Source organism: Hyperolius riggenbachi, chromosome 2 (genome assembly GCF_040937935.1).
Source record: "Hyperolius riggenbachi isolate aHypRig1 chromosome 2, aHypRig1.pri, whole genome shotgun sequence".
Classification (NCBI taxonomy): Eukaryota; Metazoa; Chordata; class Amphibia; order Anura; family Hyperoliidae; genus Hyperolius; species Hyperolius riggenbachi.
The window spans coordinates 9,752,908-9,772,473 of record NC_090647.1 but is presented as its reverse complement, the minus strand read 5'-3'; the positions used below and the strand labels follow the sequence as shown (position 1 = coordinate 9,772,473).

At 45.8% G+C, this 19,566-nt stretch overlaps 1 protein-coding gene across 1 annotated transcript in view; it reads left to right on the top strand.

Moving 5' to 3' along the window:
* The first annotated feature begins 45 nt into the window (after window positions 1–45).
* LOC137544571 (homeobox-like protein HDP1) overlaps window positions 46–19,566 on the top strand; it is a 76,850-nt gene continuing 57,329 nt past the window's right edge. Inside the window, exons 1-4 of the mRNA XM_068265670.1 lie at window positions 46–147; window positions 3,388–3,399; window positions 17,256–17,583; window positions 17,697–18,101. Of these exons, the coding sequence (XP_068121771.1) occupies window positions 46–147; window positions 3,388–3,399; window positions 17,256–17,583; window positions 17,697–18,101 (847 nt within the window). The remainder of the gene's footprint in view (window positions 148–3,387; window positions 3,400–17,255; window positions 17,584–17,696; window positions 18,102–19,566) is intronic.

Below are 19,566 nucleotides of genomic sequence, written 5' to 3'. Positions count from 1 at the left end.
TAAGGAAACGCGGAAGAGCCGGAGGTGGCTCTTTCCGCACACGGCATGGCGGAGCACGGAGAGGCAGCCGCCTCCACTCAGTGTGAGGCGGCTGTCTCCTTACGGGGCATGGTGGAGCACGGAGAAACCGCCGTGTTGGAAGCGGCGGTTAGCGCGCATGGCCCCATTGCTGGTGTGGCTGGGACACGTTGTCCCTCTAGGATTAGAGTGACGCGCGCACTGGGGCAGGGATTATATGACAGCCAGAGGTGAGTCAGCTGACCAGGCTGGTCAGCTGACACTGGCTCCACAGCTCATTGGTCCAGCACTTAGGGAGGTGCTGGAGAGATGCCTGTGTATATATACTGCTGGCTGTTCACTTGCTCCTTGTCTGGCGTTGCGAACACAACGTGCTAGCACTCAGACCCGTAGTCAGATCCGAAAGTGTGCCGGGACCAGCTGGAGCTGTAATCCTACACTTAGCTAGATTCTGTTGATAGCTTAAAGTACTAGTTTGATTGTGATATCTGTTATGACCTTTTGGCTTGCCTGACTATCTCCTGAACTCTGATTCTGTACCTCGATATTTCTGATACTCTGTTGCCGAACCCCGGCTCGCCCTAAGACTCTGCTTTTGTCTCCTGATTCTGTACCTTGATATTTCTGATACCATGTTGCCGAACCCTGCCTGTTTATCGGACTCCGTATCTGCCTTCTGAGTCTGTACTTTGTCTGTGTGTTTACGACCTGGCTTATCCGACCTCGAGAATCGACCTTACTGTTAGAGGCGGTTCCCAGTCCTGTTAGTGACACCTTCTCCTGGGTGTCACTATCAGAGAGTCCTTCCTATCTTAGCTTGACTCCTCCCTCCTAGGAGAGTTCAGGCCTTCGGAAGGAATCCGTGCAGTACTCCTTACTGCCTCGAGGCCTATGCCTCTTAGTGTTACAGTTACACCAATCACTACACTCTACTCAGGTGTCCAGAGGTTAGCTTGTATATCGGATTATCGGTGATACTGCAGATCATCTATAATCTGGTATATATCTGTATTCCCAGTGATACTGCAGATCACCGGTAATCAGATCCTCTCTGTGCTACACCGTTCATTACATACAGATTCTCTTTAAAGCGGAATATAACCCTGCATTTCAACTTTGCTCTAAAACATTATTTATAGCATATTATATGCAACCAGCTTTTTTTTTTACTAGACCAGCATTGGAAGGGTTACACAAAGAGCTTTAAAGTTCCTGGAGAGAACTGCTCCCTGCAGCCGAAGTTTAGATAGATACATTTAAGTAAACAAAATGTATCTAAGTGTGGAATGTGACTCACTCTCTCTGACTGTGTAGGAGCTGGATGACAGCCAAAGAGTGTGTAACATCCCTCACTTGTTACATTCTATTTAGTTAAATGTATCTATCTGAACTTCAGCTGTGGGAAGCAGTTCTCTCCACGGAACTTTAAAGCTCTGTGTGTAACCCTTCCAATGCTGGTCTAGTAAAAAAAATGCTGATTGCATATAATATGCTGTAAATAATGTTTTAGAGCAAAGTTGAAATGCTGGGTTATATTCCGCTTTAAGCACACACTAGGCTTTAAGAGAACCTGAGACAACCTAATAAAGAAAATGTATCCATTCCTCGCCGTCCCACCTCTGCTGACTGCATTTTCCGCTATGGGCCCTGGTAAGTGAGTCGGAGCGCAGTGGCCTGGCCACAGTACTCCCAGCCATGGCAGTGCGGCGGGGAGAGCGCGCGGGGCCAAAGTGCACCTGCGCCCCCTGGCTCACTTACCGGGGCCCATTGTAGAAAATGCAGACAGCAGAGGAGTAGGACAGCGAGGGACGGATCAGCCTGCAGGGGGCTGGAGGAAGCCCCAGGTATGTATTACGTTTTCTTTTTTAGGTCATGTCAGGTTCTCTTTAACTTTGGCATCTAGAGGTCCTGAGAGAATTATCAAAGTATATATCAAAAATAATTACCACTTATCCCGTCACTAATATTATGCTGATCAGGGACTGGCTATATGATAAGGCATAGCTAGTGCGAAGGCTTGGCACAATTCTCAGATCGCAGATCCATCCTTTGCCTTCGTCTCTGCATTCAGCATCCTTGTACGACAGTTCAGTAAAGCAAAGCGTGAGTCTTAGGAGCAGTGGTGTAGCTAAGGAGCTATAGATTCCCCCTCCCCCCCCCCCCCCCCTTCCGAGCATCACTAATTGTGTGTCAGTTTATCTCTTTATAAAATGATCAGTAGAGATTGTACATGAAATGCTGAGGATTCCGCCTGGCATACAAATTGTATGCAGCCTGCAGCTAGGCCAATCACGTTCGGAAAAAAACACATTTTAGGGCTGGTGCACACTGCACACCAAGAGCTCTTCTGAGGCCTTTTAGAAGCACTAGAAAGGCTCGGTCACACTAGGGGCGGTTACAAGCCCGGGCGATTTTCAAAATCGGCCTAAAAGCCCTTGTGCAATGATTCCCGACGAGAGCGTTCACATCTGAGCGGTTCATTTCTGATCCGCTCAGCAAAGCAGTTCCTGTACCTTTTTTGAGGCAATTCCCCCTCAATGGAAGGTATAGAAAAAAAACGCAAAACGCTCACAAAATCGCTTTGTGCAACGAATACGCAATGCCCACCCAAGCACCGGGAATCCCAAATAAAATTGCGTCAAAAAGCACCCAACGTGAACGCTAATGGAATGCAATGTGAACAAGGCCGAACAGAGCGATTTTCCAAGCATTTTTTTGCCCAGGCTGTTCACTTCCAGTTCTACTGTACAAAAAAAAAAAAAAACTCTACACCAAAACACTCCAAAAATCGCCAGGCACGTTCCTGGAATCGCTTAGAAAAATCTCTTCTAAAAACGTTTAGTGTTTGCGATTATGCCAGTGATTTTTAGTGTGCACCATATTCAGGGCCCTTTCACACCGCCTGCGCTCCGATTTGTTATTGAAAAGGCGTACGATTTTCCACACGTAAGTACAGTAAAGTAGCAATCGGACTCCCGGGAAGGCAATCACACTAAATGCATTTCCCATTTGCTAAAAAAGGCAATCCTAGTTCTGCTGCATTTTTCCTGCGTTTCGACTGAGAACAGCATAATGAAAATCGCAAAACATAAAGTGCGAAACGTGCTATTTATTATTATTTATTTATTATTTATTGTATTTATAAAGCGCCAACATATTACGCAGCGCTTAGTGTTTGCATTGTTCGATTGCGTTTTGGACTTTTTGGTGTGAAAGAGCCCTCAAGCTGCATACGTTTTGCATTACATTTTAATGCAAGCTGGCATCACAAGCATCTGATTGGAGGTCTGTAATAATGATATGGGGGGGGGGTGACTGTCCCTTTAAGTGTCTGGAATAATAATTTCCTTTCTCTTTCCTGTTTTCCAGGTCTCATGTCGTGTAAGTATGTCACCCACTCCTGTCACTACAACACATGAAGTGTACAGTCACCTTCTGCAGGTCCACAACATGTCTGCTCTCCAGTCTCCAAGTCCGAGAGTTCCGAGAAGAGCTGAAGCTTCAGGAAGCGCCACCACTGAGATATCCAAAGCATTACACCTCCCCCCCTAAATCCCCCAGAAAACCACAGGGAAATACCCCAGCAAGAAGACATAACAGCCACATAAATAAACAGGGGCGTTTCTAGGGTCCCTGGAGATCAGTGGCACCTGTGGGCACCAGGAGGGGAGGGCAAAAAATGGGCGTGGCCATGCGGTAAGTGGGCGTGGACATGGATGGGGCCAAATGTACATGAACTTAGCAGCGGTGTAAGCTACGGATAACGGGCCTGCCCATCGAAATATTGGACGGAGCCCCCTGTCCTTTATTTCGATCATTTACAATCAGTATAGGCATAGATCAAAGATGTATACGCACATACAATTTTGATTGGTCAATCACTGACCCCCAATTTCCCACCCCCGTGCAGTAAGTGGGCCAACAGACAATGAATTTTATGAACAGAGCTAAAATTGGCTAATCAAAATTGTATGTGTGTACCAGGCTTTACAGCTAATACTGTACATACTGAAAGTAGCAGGGATCAGCATACAATACAGCTGGTTTACAATCAATAAAGGCACAGAGTAACACCTTACACTGTACACACTGGAGGTAAATCAGCACACAGTGCAAGCACTAGAGAACAGCGTATACTGTACATACTGTAGGCAGCAGAATTCAGCACACTGCAGCTAGCGTGCCAAAAATATGACGATCACGTTGTGTGGCGTGCTTATCGCGCCGCACCAAAAAATGGGTGGGCCATGGACCAGAATATAGGTGTGGTAACGGGTGGAGACAAATTTACATGAACCTAGCAATGGTGGGACATCAGATTAGGACAGTGGTGGCGAACCTTTTGGAGGCCGAGTGCCCAAACTGCAACCCAAAAGTCACTTACCGGTATCTATCGCAAAGTGGCAACAGCAATTTAAACTAAATACTGTACAAACGTTTTAACTCATACATGAACATTATGGAAAATCCAAGTTGAAAATAAACTGTGAAGATAAACAATTTCATCCATCCTACTCCTGAAAAATGTATTCAATTTTTTAGAACCTCCCAGTTTTATTTTCTGTTTTAAAACGCTAAAAAAGTAGGTTTAATGCTATTGTCTCATATGATAAGGATTCAGCTTTTCCCATAGTCTCGCAGTTAGCAATCATGTGACCCCCAACAAGACATATTCAGCAATCATGAGGCCCCCAACAAATCAGGAGGCCCCCAACAAGACAAATTCAGCAATCATGAGGCCTCCAACAAATCATGAGGCCCCCAACAAGACAAATTCAGCAATCATGAGGCCCCCAACAAGACAAATTCAGCAATCATGAGGCCCCCAACAAATCATGAGGCCCCCAACAAGACAAATTCAGCAATCATGAGGCCCCCAACAAATCATAAGGCTCCCAACAAGACACATTCAGCAGTCATGAGGCACATAAATAGACAGCATTTCACATAAATAGGCAGAATGCCCCCTTAATATGGTAGCCCCCCCAAGTTAGGTAGTGAGTGACAGGGACCCCCAGGTTAGCTAGTGAGTGACAGGCGCCTCCAGTTAGCTAGTGAGTGACAGGCGCCTCCAGTTAGGTAGTGAGTGACAGGGACCCCGATAGTGAGTGACAGGGAGCACCTTTAGGTAGTGAGTGAGTGCCAGGGAGCCCCTTTAGGCAGTGAGTGAGTGCCAGGGAGCCCCTTTAGGCAGTGAGTGAGTGACAGGGAGCCCCTTTAGGCAGTGAGTGAGTGACAGGGAGCCCCTTTAGGCAGTGAGTGAGTGACAGGGAGCCCCTTTAGGCAGTGAGTGAGTGACAGGGAGCCCCTTTAGGCAGTGAGTGAGTGACAGGGAGCCCCTTTAGGCAGTGAGTGAGTGACAGGGAGCCCCTTTAGGGAGTGAGTGAGTGACAGGGAGCCCCTTTAGGGAGTGAGTGAGTGACAGGGAGCCCCTTTAGGGAGTGAGTGAGTGACAGGGAGCCCCTTTAGGGAGTGAGTGAGTGACAGGTAGCCCCTTTAAGGAGTGAGTGAGTGACAGGGAGCCCCTTTAGGCAGTGAGTGAGTGACAGGAAGCCCCTTTAGGCAGTGAGTGAGTGACAGGGAGCCCCTTTAGGCAGTGAGTGAGTGACAGGGAGCCCCTTTAGGCAGTGAGTGAGTGACGGGGAGCCCCTTTAGGCAGTGAGTGAGTGAAAGGGAGCCCCTTTAGGCAGTGAGTGAGTGACAGGGAGCCCCTTTAGGGAGTGAGTGAGTGACAGGTAGCCCCTTTAGGGAGTGAGTGAGTGACAGGGAGCCCCTTTAGGGAGTGAGTGAGTGCCAGGGGAGCCCCTTTAGGGAGTGAGTGAGTGACAGGGAGCCCCTTTAGGGAGTGAGTGAGTGCCAGGGGAGCCCCTTTAGGGAGTGAGTGAGTGACAGGGAGCCCCTTTAGGGAGTGAGTGAGTGACAGGGAGCCCCTTTAGGGAGTGAGTGAGTGACAGGTAGCCCCTTTAGGGAGTGAGTGAGTGACAGGGAGCCCCTTTAGGGAGTGAGTGAGTGACAGGGAGCCCCTTTAGGGAGTGAGTGAGTGCCAGGGAGCCCCTTTAGGGAGTGAGTGAGTGCCAGGGAGCCCCTTTAGGGAGTGAGTGAGTGACAGGGAGCCCCTTTAGGGAGTGAGTGAGTGCCAGGGAGCCCCTTTAGGGAGTGAGTGAGTGACAGGGAGCCCCTTTAGGGAGTGAGTGAGTGCCAGGGAGCCCCTTTAGGGAGTGAGTGCGCGCCAGGGAGCCCCTTTAGTGAGTGAGTGAGTGAGTGACAGGTAGCCCCTTTAGGGAGTGAGTGAGTGCCAGGGAGCCCCTTTAGGGAGTGAGTGCGTGCCAGGGAGCCCCTTTAGTGAGTGAGTGAGTGACAGGGAGGCCCCCTCTCTAGCCGCCGCCGCCGCTCCCCCCCCCTACCTCTCAGCAGACCTCAGGATCAGCGGCGACCCGACCAGATGTACGAGCGGGCGCTGGACGCACCCGCTCGATATGCGGAAGTGATGTCACTTCCGCATATCAGTGCGGGCGCTGGGTCCTAGCGCCCGCACGATTGGTCGCCGGCTCGCCGCCTGATCCTGAGGTCTGAGACTGTCAGTGACGCGGCGGCTGGAGGGAGCCGCTGAGTCTGACAGAGGGGGCGGCCGGGCGGAGATCCGTGGCACCCCAGGAAAGATTGGGGGCACGTGCCCCCCTAAAACAAGGCTAGCGACGCCCCTGTAAATAAATAAGCAGGAGGGAGGGTGACTGACAACGGTAGCTACACCTTCTTCTATAGAATGGAGCAAGAGGGAAGGTGAGTGGCATAAAAGAGAGTAAGATGGAAGGAGAGTAGAAGTGATAGCCACACCTTCTCTCAGAGAAAAGAGGGAGGGTGAGTGGCAGTGATAGCCACGCCTTCACCCAGAGAAAAGAGGGAGGGTGAGTGGCAGTGATAGCCACGCCTTTACCCAGAGAAAAGAAGGAGGGTGAGTGGCAGTGATAGCCACACCTTCTCCCAGAGAAAAGAGGGGGAGGAGTGATAGCCACATATTATCCTATAGAACAGAGTAAAAAGAAGGGGGAGTGGCAGTGATAACCACACCTTCTCCTATAGAAAAGAGTAAGAGGGAGGGTGAATGGCTGTAATACAATGAGTAAATAAGAAGGAGGCACTCAAATGGTGTTTAAACTTGCATTTATTAAATCTCAGCAGTTACACAACATTCTAGTTGCAATGCTCAGTTACAAGTTGCAGGGCTCCAAAATAAGCTCCATACCAGTGAAGGGTTCTGCATGATATTATAATGATATAACTAACCTGGACTACATTGGGGGCATCACTGCCAGAGGGGAGAACAGAACGTCCTCAAGGCTTTCCATCCACGTGGTCACCAGGAGATGACATCACCTCCTCCAGAGCACTGGATTATGGCCATAATTGGGGACACAGACGTCACAATTGCCACCAAGACCTCCACTGTTGCAGGGGAAGGGGAAGGGGGGCAGAGCATTATACTTTACCAGTGGCGGTACAGGTCCTCTTCACTCCCCTTCTGTGTACAAGTGTCATGCAGCTGGCCAATCACTAGGCTGCTACAACCACAGTTATTCCAAATACAGCCACTATCTTACCAACTGCTACTACTGCATACAGATCTACAACCACAGCTATACCAACTACAGCCACTATCTTACCAACTGCTACTACCGCATACAGATCTACAACCACAGCTATATCAACTACAGCCACTATCTTACCAACTGCTACTACCGCATACAGATCTACAACCACAGCTATACCAACTACAGCCACTATCTTACCAACTGCCACTACTGCATACAGATCTACAACCTCAGCTATACCAACTACAGCCACTATCTTACTAACTGCCACTACTGCATACAGATCTACAACCCCAGTTATACCAACTACAGCCACTATCTCACTAACTGCTACTACTGCATACAGATCTACAACCACAGCTATACCAACTACAGCGACTATCTTACCAACTGCCACTACCGCATACAGATCTACAACCACAGTTATACCAACTACAGCCACTATCTTACCAACTGCTACTACCGCATACAGATCTACAACCACAGTTATACCAACTACAGCCACTATCTCACCAACTGCAACTACCTCATACAGATCTACAACCACAGTTATACCATCTACAGCCACTGTCTTACCAACTGCTACTACCGCATACAGATCTATAACCACAGTTATACCAACTACAGCCTCTATCTTACCAACTGCTACTACTGCATACAGATCTACAACCACAGCTATACCAACTACAGCCACTATCTCACCAACTGCTACTACTGCATACAGATCTACAACCACAGCTATACCAACTACAGCCACTATCTCACCAACTGCAACTACCGCATACAGATCTACAACCACAGTTATACCAACTACAGCCACTATCTTACCAACTGCTACTACCGCATACAGATCTACAACTACAGTTATACCAACTACAGCCACTATCTTACCAACTGCTACTACCACATACAGATCTACAACCACAGTTATACCAACTACAGCCACTATCTTACCAACTGCTACTACCGCATACAGATCTACAACTACAGTTATACCAACTACAGCCACTATCTTACCAACTGCTACTACCACATACAGATCTACAACCACAGTTATACCAACTACAGCCACTATCTTACCAACTGCTACTACCGCATACAGATCTACAACTACAGTTATACCAACTACAGTCACTATCTTACCAACTGCTACTACTGCATACAGATCTACAACCACAGCTATACCAACTACAGCCACTATCTTACCAACTGCTACTACCACATACAGATCTACAACCACAGTTATACCAACTACAGCCACTATCTCACCAACTGCTACTACCGCATACAGATCTACAACCACAGTTATACCAACTACAGCCACTATCTCACCAACTGCAACTACCTCATACAGATCTACAACCACAGTTATACCATCTACAGCCACTGTCTTACCAACTGCTACTACCGCATACAGATCTATAACCACAGTTATACCAACTACAGCCTCTATCTTACCAACTGCTACTACTGCATACAGATCTACAACCACAGCTATACCAACTACAGCCACTATCTCACCAACTGCCACTACCGCATACAGATCTACAACCACAGTTATACCAACTACAGCCACTATCTCACCAACTGCAACTACCGCATACAGATCTACAACCACAGTTATACCAACTACAGCCACTATCTTACCAACTGCTACTACCGCATACAGATCTACAACTACAGTTATACCAACTACAGCCACTATCTTACCAACTGCTACTACCACATACAGATCTACAACCACAGCTATACCAACTACAGCCACTATCTCACCAACTGCAACTACCGCATACAGATCTACAACCACAGCTATACCAACTACAGCCACTATCTTACTAACTGCTACTACCACATACAGATCTACAACCACAGTTATACCAACTACAGCCACTATCTAACCAACTGCTACTACCACATACAGATCTACAACCACAGCTATACCAACTACAGCCACTATCTCACCAACTGCAACTACCGCATACAGATCTACAACCACAGCTATACCAACTACAGCCACTATCTCACCAACTGCAACTACCGCATACAGATCTACAACCACAGCTATACCAACTACAGCCACTATCTTACTAACTGCTACTACCACATACAGATCTACAACCACAGCTATACCAACTCCAGCGACTGAAGAATTACTGTGGCCTAAGGGGTGCTGTTCTTAGCTGGTTTCAGACCTTCCTATCTGGCAGGACACAGCAAGTATGTCTGGGCACACACTACTCTAATCCAGTGCCACTTGCCTATGGAGTTCCACAGGGTTCTGTACTATCACCATTACTCTTTGCAGTCTACATGCTCCCACTGGGCAAAATAATCCAGAACTATGGTTTAGGATACCATTGTTATGCAGATGACACACAACTGTATCTGTCCTTCAAGCCTGGCACCCAAGACCCATCAGCATCCATAAATGCGTGTCTAGTGGATTTACAAAATTGGATGAACACCAGCTGGCTGAGGCTGAACTCTGACAAAACAGAGGTGTTGGTGGTAGGTGGTCCACACATGATGGATAAAGTTCAAAACGCTCACCACCTCAAACTAGCAATTGGGGGAGATACTGTACAGTATAAAGACTCTGTGCGAAACCTTGGGGTGATCCTGGATGGAAATCTAAAACTCAGACAGCAGGTATCAGCTGTCGTCAAGTCTTCCTTCTTCCATCTAAGAAATATAGCGAAAATAAAACACCTAATCCCAGCTGAAGACCTACCTGCCCTGGTTCACGCATTTGTATCCTCCCGCCTAGACTACTGCAACGCCCTGTTCATCGGATCTACAGATAAGGTTCTGCGCCCCTTACAGCTAGTACAGAATGCTGCAGCCAGACTCCTAGCCAATGCCCCCCGCAGCTCACACATCACCCCAGTACTGCAAACTCTTCACTGGTTGCCAGTAAAATGGAGAATCAATTTTAAGATCTGCCTGCTGACATTCAAGGCTCTACACCACATGGGACCCAAATACATAGCGGATCTATTGGAACTTTATGCCCCTCCACGCACCCTCCGCTCTGCCAACAAGATGAAGCTGGTTATTCCCAGGATACACTTAACATTTGGTGCTCGGGCCTTTTCCTATGCAGCCCCTACTCTATGGAACTCACTCCCACAATCAGTACGAGAGGCTCCTTCTCTGGACAGCTTTAAAAAAAGGCTAAAAACTCACCTCTTTTCCCTAGCCTTTGAGACTGCATAATGCAGGGTCACAGCGCTTTGAGTCCCCAGGGAGAAAAGCGCTATATAAATATTATTGTTATTGTTAACTACAGCTACTATCTCACCAACTGCCACTACTGCATACAGATCTATAACCACAGTTATACCAACTACAGTCACTATCTTACCAACTGCTACTACCAAATACAGATCTGCAACCACAGCTATACCAACTACAGCCACTATCTCACCAACTGCTACTACCACATACTGATCTACAACCACAGCTATACCACCTACAGCCACTATCTCACTAACTGCTTCTACCGCATACAGATCTACAACCACAGCTATACCAACTACAGCCACTATCTTACCAACTGCCACTACCGCATACAGATCTACAACCACAGTTATACCAACTACAGCTACTATCTCACCAACTGCCACTACTGCATACAGATCTATAACCACAGCTATACCAACTACATCCACAATCTTACCAACTGCTACTACTGCATACAGATCTACAACCACAGTTATACCAGCTACAGCCACTATCTCACCAGCTGCTACTACTGCATACAGATCTACAACCACAGCTATACCAACTACAGCCACTATCTTACCAACTGCAACTACCTCATACAGATCTATAACCACAGTTATACCAACTACAGCTACTATCTCACCAACTGCCACTACTGCATACAGATCTACAACCACAGCTATACCAACTACAGCCACTATCTCACCAACTGCTACTACCGCATACAGATCTACAACCACAGTTATACCAACTACAGCTACTATCTCACCAACTGCCACTACCGCTTACAGATCTACAACCACAGTTATACCAACTACAGCCACTATCTCACCAACTGCCACTACCGCATACAGATCTACAACCACAGTTATACCAACTACAGCCACTATCTTACCAACTGCCACTACTGCATACAGATCTATAACCACAGCTATACCAACTACAGCCACTATCTTACCAACTGCCACTACTGCATACAGATCTATAACCACAGTTATACCAACTACAGCCACTATCTTACCAACTGCTACTACCGCATACAGATCTACAACCACAGCTATACCAACTACAGCCACTCTCTTACCAACTGCCACTACCGCATACAGATCTACAACCACAGTTATACCAACTACAGCCACTATCTTACCAACTGCTACTACAGCATACAGATCTACAACCACAGTTATACCAACTACAGCCACTATCTCACCAACTGCCACTACAGCATACAGATCTACAACCACAGCTATACCAACTACAGCCACTATCTTACCAACTGCTACTACCGCATACAGATCTACAACCACAGTTATACCAACCACAGCCACTATCTCACTAACTGCTACTACAGCATACAGATCTACAACCACAGTTATACCAACTACAGCTACTATCTCACCAACTGCCACTACTGCATACAGATCTACAACCACAGTTATACCAACCACACCCACTATCTCACTAACTGCTACTACAGCATACAGATCTACAACCACAGTTATACCAACTACAGCTACTATCTCACCAACTGCCACTACCGCTTACAGATCTACAACCACAGTTATACCAACTACAGCCACTATCTCACCAACTGCCACTACTGCATACAGATCTACAACCACAGTTATACCAACTACAGCCACTATCTCACCAACTGCTACTACCGCATACAGATCTACAACCACAGTTATACCAACTACAGCCACTATCTCACCAACTGCCACTACAGCATACAGATCTACAACCACAGTTATACCAACCACAGCCACTATCTCACTAACTGCTACTACAGCATACAGATCTACAACCACAGTTATACCAACTACAGCTACTATCTCACCAACTGCCACTACTGCATACAGATCTACAACCACAGCTATACCAACTACAGCCACTATCTTACCAACTGCTACTACTGCATACAGATCTACAACCACAGCTATACCAACTACAGCCACTATCTTACCAACTGCTACTACTGCATACAGATCTACAACCACAGTTATACCAACTACAGCCACTATCTCACCAACTGCTACTACCGCATACAGATCTACAACCACAGTTATACCAACTACAGCTACTATCTCACCAACTGCTACTACCACATACAGGTCTACAACTACAGTCATACCAACTACAGCCACTATCTCACCAACTGCCACTACCGCATACAGATCTACAACCACAGTTATACCAACTATAGCCACTATCTCACCAACTGCCACTACCGCATACAGATCTACAACCACAGTTATACCAACTATAGCCACTATCTCACCAACTGCCACTACCGCATACAGATCTACAACCACAGCTATACCAACTACAGCCACTATCTTACCAACTGCTACTACCGCATACAGATCTACAACCACAGTTATACAACCACAGTTATACCAACCACAGCCACTATCTCACTAACTGCTACTACAGCATACAGATCTACAACCACAGTTATACCAACTACAGCCACTATCTCACCAACTGCCACTACCGCATACAGATCTATAACCACAGCTATACCAACTACAGCCACTATCTTACCAACTGCTACTACCGTATACAGATCTACAACCACAGTTATACCAACTACAGCCACTATCTTACCAACTGCCACTACCGCATACAGATCTACAACCACAGCTATACCAACTACAGTCACTATCTCACCAATTGCCACTACTGCATACAGACCTACAACCACAGTTATACCAACTACAGCCACTATCTTACCAACTGCTACTGCATACAGATCTACAATCACAGTTATACCAACTACAGCCACTATCTTACCAACTGCTACTACCAAATACAGATCTACAACCACAGCTATACCAACTACAGCCACTATCTTACCAACTGCTACTACCGCATACAGATCTACAACCACAGTTATACCAACTACAGCCACTATCTCACCAACTGCTATTACCGCATACAGATCTATAACCACAGCTATACCAACTACAGCCACTATCTTACTAACTGCTACTACCACATACAGATCTACAACCACAGTTATACCAACTACAGCCACTATCTTACCAACTGCAACTACCTCATACAGATCTACAACCACAGTTATACCAACTACAGTCACTATCTTACCAACTGCTACTACCGCATACAGATCTACAACCACAGTTACACCAACTACAGCCACTATCTCACTAACTGCCACTACCGCATACAGATCTACAACCACAGTTATACCAACTACAGCCACTATCTTACCAACTGCTACTACCGCATACAGATCTATAATCACAGTTATACCAACTACAGCCACTATCTTACCAACTGCTACTACCAAATACAGATCTACAACCACAGCTATACCAACTACAGCCACTATCTCACCAACTGCTACTACCACATACTGATCTACAACCACAGCTATACCAACTACAGCCACTATCTCACCAACTGCTACTACCGCATACAGATCTACAACCACAGCTATACCAACTACAGCCACTATCTTACCAACTGCCACTACCGCATACAGATCTACAACCACAGTTATACCAACTACAGCTACTATCTCACCAACTGCCACTACCGCATACAGATCTACAACCACAGCTATACCAACTACATCCACTATCTCACCAACTGCTACTACAGCATACAGATCTATAACCACAGTTATACCAACTACAGCCACTATCTCACCAACTGCCACTACAGCATACAGATCTACAACCACAGTTATACCAACTACAGCCACTATCTTACCAGCTGCTACTACCGCATACAGATCTACAACCACAGCTATACCAACTACAGCCACTATCTTACCAACTGCAACTACCTCATACAGATCTATAACCACAGTTATACCAACTACAGCCACTATCTTACCAACTGCTACTACAGCATACAGATCTACAACCACAGTTATACCAACTACAGCCACTATCTCACCAACTGCCACTACCGCATACAGATCTACAACCACAGTTATACCAACTACAGCTACTATCTCACTAACTGCTACTACCACATACAGATCTACAACTACAGTTATACCAACTACAACCACTATCTTACCAGCTGCTACTACCGCATACAAATCTACAACCACAGTTATACCAACTACAGCCACTATCTTACCAACTGCTACTACAGCATACAGATCTACAACCACAGTTATACCAACTACAGCCACTATCTCACCAACTGCCACTACCGCATACAGATCTACAACCACAGTTATACCAACTACAGCTACTATCTCACTAACTGCTACTACCACATACAGATCTACAACTACAGTTATACCAACTACAGCCACTATCTCACCAACTGCTACTACTGCATACAGATCTACAACCACAGCTATATCAACTACAGCCACTATCTCACCAACTGCTACTACAGCATACAGATCTACAACCACAGCTATACCAACTACAGCCACTATCTTACCAACTGCTACTACCGTATACAGATCTACAACCACAGTTATACCAACTACAGCCACTATCTTACCAACTGCTACTACAGCATACAGATCTACAACCACAGTTATACCAACTACAGCTACTATCTCACCAACTGCCACTACTGCATACAGATCTACAACCACAGTTATACCAACTACAGCTACTATCTCACCAACTGCTACTACCGCATACAGATCTACAACCACAGCTATACCAACTACATCCACTATCTCACCAACTGCTACTACAGCATACAGATCTATAACCACAGTTATACCAACTACAGCCACTATCTCACCAACTGCCACTACAGCATACAGATCTACAACCACAGTTATACCAACTACAGCCACTATCTTACCAGCTGCTACTACCGCATACAGATCTACAACCACAGCTATACCAACTACAGCCACTATCTCACCAACTGCTACTACCGCATACAGATCTACAACCACAGTTATACCAACTACAGCCACTATCTCACCAACTGCCACTACCGCATACAGATCTACAACCACAGTTATACCAACTACAGCCACTATCTTACCAGCTGCTACTACCGCATACAGATCTACAACCACAGCTATACCAACTACAGCCACTATCTCACCAACTGCTACTACCGCATACAGATCTACAACCACAGCTATACCAACTACATCCACTATCTCACCAACTGCTACTACAGCATACAGATCTATAACCACAGTTATACCAACTACAGCCACTATCTCACCAACTGCCACTACTGCATACAGATCTACAACCACAGTTATACCAACTACAGCTACTATCTCACCAACTGCTACTACCACATACAGATCTACAACTACAGTCATACCAACTACAGCCACTATCTCACCAACTGCCACTACCGCATACAGATCTACAACCACAGTTATACCAACTACAGCTACTATCTCACTAACTGCTACTACCACTTACAGATCTACAACTACAGTCATACCAACTGCAGCCACTCTCTCACTTACTGCTTCTACCGCATACAGATCTACAACCACAGTTATACCAACTACAGCCACTATCTTACCAACTGCTACTACCGCATACAGATCTACAACCACAGTTATACCAACTACAGCCATTATCTCACCAACTGCTACTACCGCATACAGATCTACAACCACAGTTATACCAACTACAGCTACTATCTCACTAACTGCTACTACCACATACAGATCTACAACTACAGTCATACCAACTACAGCCACTATCTTACCAACTGCCACTACCGCATACAGATCTACAACCACAGCTATACCAACTACAGCCACTATCTTACCAACTGCTACTACCGCATACAGATCTACAACCACAGTTATACAACCACAGTTATACCAACCACAGCCACTATCTCACTAACTGCTACTACAGCATACAGATCTACAACCACAGTTATACCAACTACAGCCACTATCTCACCAACTGCCACTACCGCATACAGATCTACAACCACAGCTATACCAACTACAGCCACTATCTCACCAACTGCCACTACCGCATACAGATCTATAACCACAGCTATACCAACTACAGCCACTATCTTACCAACTGCTACTACCGTATAGAGATCTACAACCACAGTTATACCAACTACAGCCACTATCTTACCAACTGCTACTACCGCATACAGATCTACAACCACAGTTATACCAACTACAGCCACTATCTCACCAACTGCCACTACCGCATACAGATCTACAACCACAGCTATACCAACTACATCCACTATCTCACCAACTGCTACTACAGCATACAGATCTATAACCACAGTTATACCAACTACAGCCACTATCTCACCAACTGCCACTACTGCATACAGATCTACAACCACAGTTATACCAACTACAGCTACTATCTCACCAACTGCTACTACCACATACAGATCTACAACTACAGTCATACCAACTACAGCCACTATCTCACCAACTGCCACTACCGCATACAGATCTACAACCACAGTTATACCAACTACAGCTACTATCTCACTAACTGCTACTACCACATACAGATCTACAACTACAGTCATACCAACTACAGCCACTCTCTCACTAACTGCTTCTACCGCATACAGATCTACAACCACAGTTATACCAACTACAGCCACTATCTTACCAACTGCTACTACCGCATACAGATCTACAACCACAGTTATACCAACTACAGCCATTATCTCACCAACTGCTACTACCGCATACAGATCTACAACCACAGTTATACCAACTACAGCTACTATCTCACTAACTGCTACTACCACATACAGATCTACAACTACAGTCATACCAACTACAGCCACTATCTTACCAACTGCCACTACCGCATACAGATCTACAACCACAGCTATACCAACTACAGCCACTATCTTACCAACTGCTACTACCGCATACAGATCTACAACCACAGTTATACAACCACAGTTATACCAACCACAGCCACTATCTCACTAACTGCTACTACAGCATACAGATCTACAAAAACAGTTATACCAACTACAGCCACTATCTCACCAACTGCCACTACCGCATACAGATCTATAACCACAGCTATACCAACTACAGCCACTATCTTACCAACTGCTACTACCGTATAGAGATCTACAACCACAGTTATACCAACTACAGCCACTATCTTACCAACTGCCACTACCGCATACAGATCTACAACCACAGCTATACCAACTACAGTCACTATCTCACCAATTGCCACTACTGCATACAGACCTACAACCACAGTTATACCAACTACAGCCACTATCTTACCAACTGCTACTACCGCATACAGATCTACAACCACAGTTATACCAACTACAGCCACTATCTTACCAACTGCTACTACCAAATACAGATCTACAACCACAGCTATACCAACTACAGCCACTATCTCACCAACTGCCACTACCGCATACAGATCTACAACCACAGTTATACCAACTACAGCCACTATCTCACCAACTGCTATTACCGCATACAGATCTACAACCACAGCTATACCAACTACAGCCACTATCTTACTAACTGCTACTACCACATACAGATCTACAACCACAGTTATACCAACTACAGCTACTATCTCACCAACTGCCACTACCGCTTACAGATCTACAACCACAGTTATACCAACTACATCCACTATCTTACCAACTGCCACTACCGCATACAGATCTACAACCACAGTTATACCAACTACAGCCACTATCTTACCAACTGCTACTACCACATACAGATCTACAACCACAGTTATACCAACTACAGCCACTATCTCACCAACTGCAACTACCTCATACAGATCTATAACCACAGCTATACCAACTACAGCCACTATCTTACTAACTGCTACTACCGCATACCGACCTACAACCACAGTTATACCAACTACAGCCACTATCTTACCAACTGCAACTACCTCATACAGATCTATAACCACAGCTATACCAACTACAGCCACTATCTTACTAACTGCTACTACCACATACAGATCTACAACCACAGTTATACCAACTACAGCCACTATCTTACCAACTGCAACTACCACATACAGATCTACAACCACAGTTATACCAACTACAGCCACTATCTTACCAACTGCTACTACCGCATAGAGATCTACAACCACAGTTATACCAACTACAGCCTCTATCTTACCAACTGCCACTACCGCATAGAGATCTACAACCACAGTTATACCAACTACAGCCACTATCTTACCAACTGCTACTACCGCATACAGACCTACAACCACAGTTATACCAACTACAGCCACTATCTCACTAACTGCTACTACCGCATACAGATCTACAACCACAGTTATACCAACTACAGCCACTATCTTACCAACTGCTACTACCAAATACAGATCTACAACCACAGTTATACCAACTACAGCCACTATCTTACCAACTGCTACTACCACATACAGATCTACAACCACAGTTATACCAACTACAGCCACTATCTTACCAACTGCTACTACCACATACAGATCTACAACCACAGTTATACCAACTACAGCCACTATCTTACTAACTGCTACTACCGCATACAGACCTACAACCACAGTTATACCAACTACAGCCACTATCTTACCAACTGCAACTACCTCATACAGATCTATAACCACAGCTATACCAACTACAGCCACTATCTTACCAACTGCTACTACTGCATACAGATCTACAACCACAGCTATACCAACTACAGCCACTATCTTACCAACTGCTACTACCGCATACAGATCTACAACCACAGTTATACCAACTACAG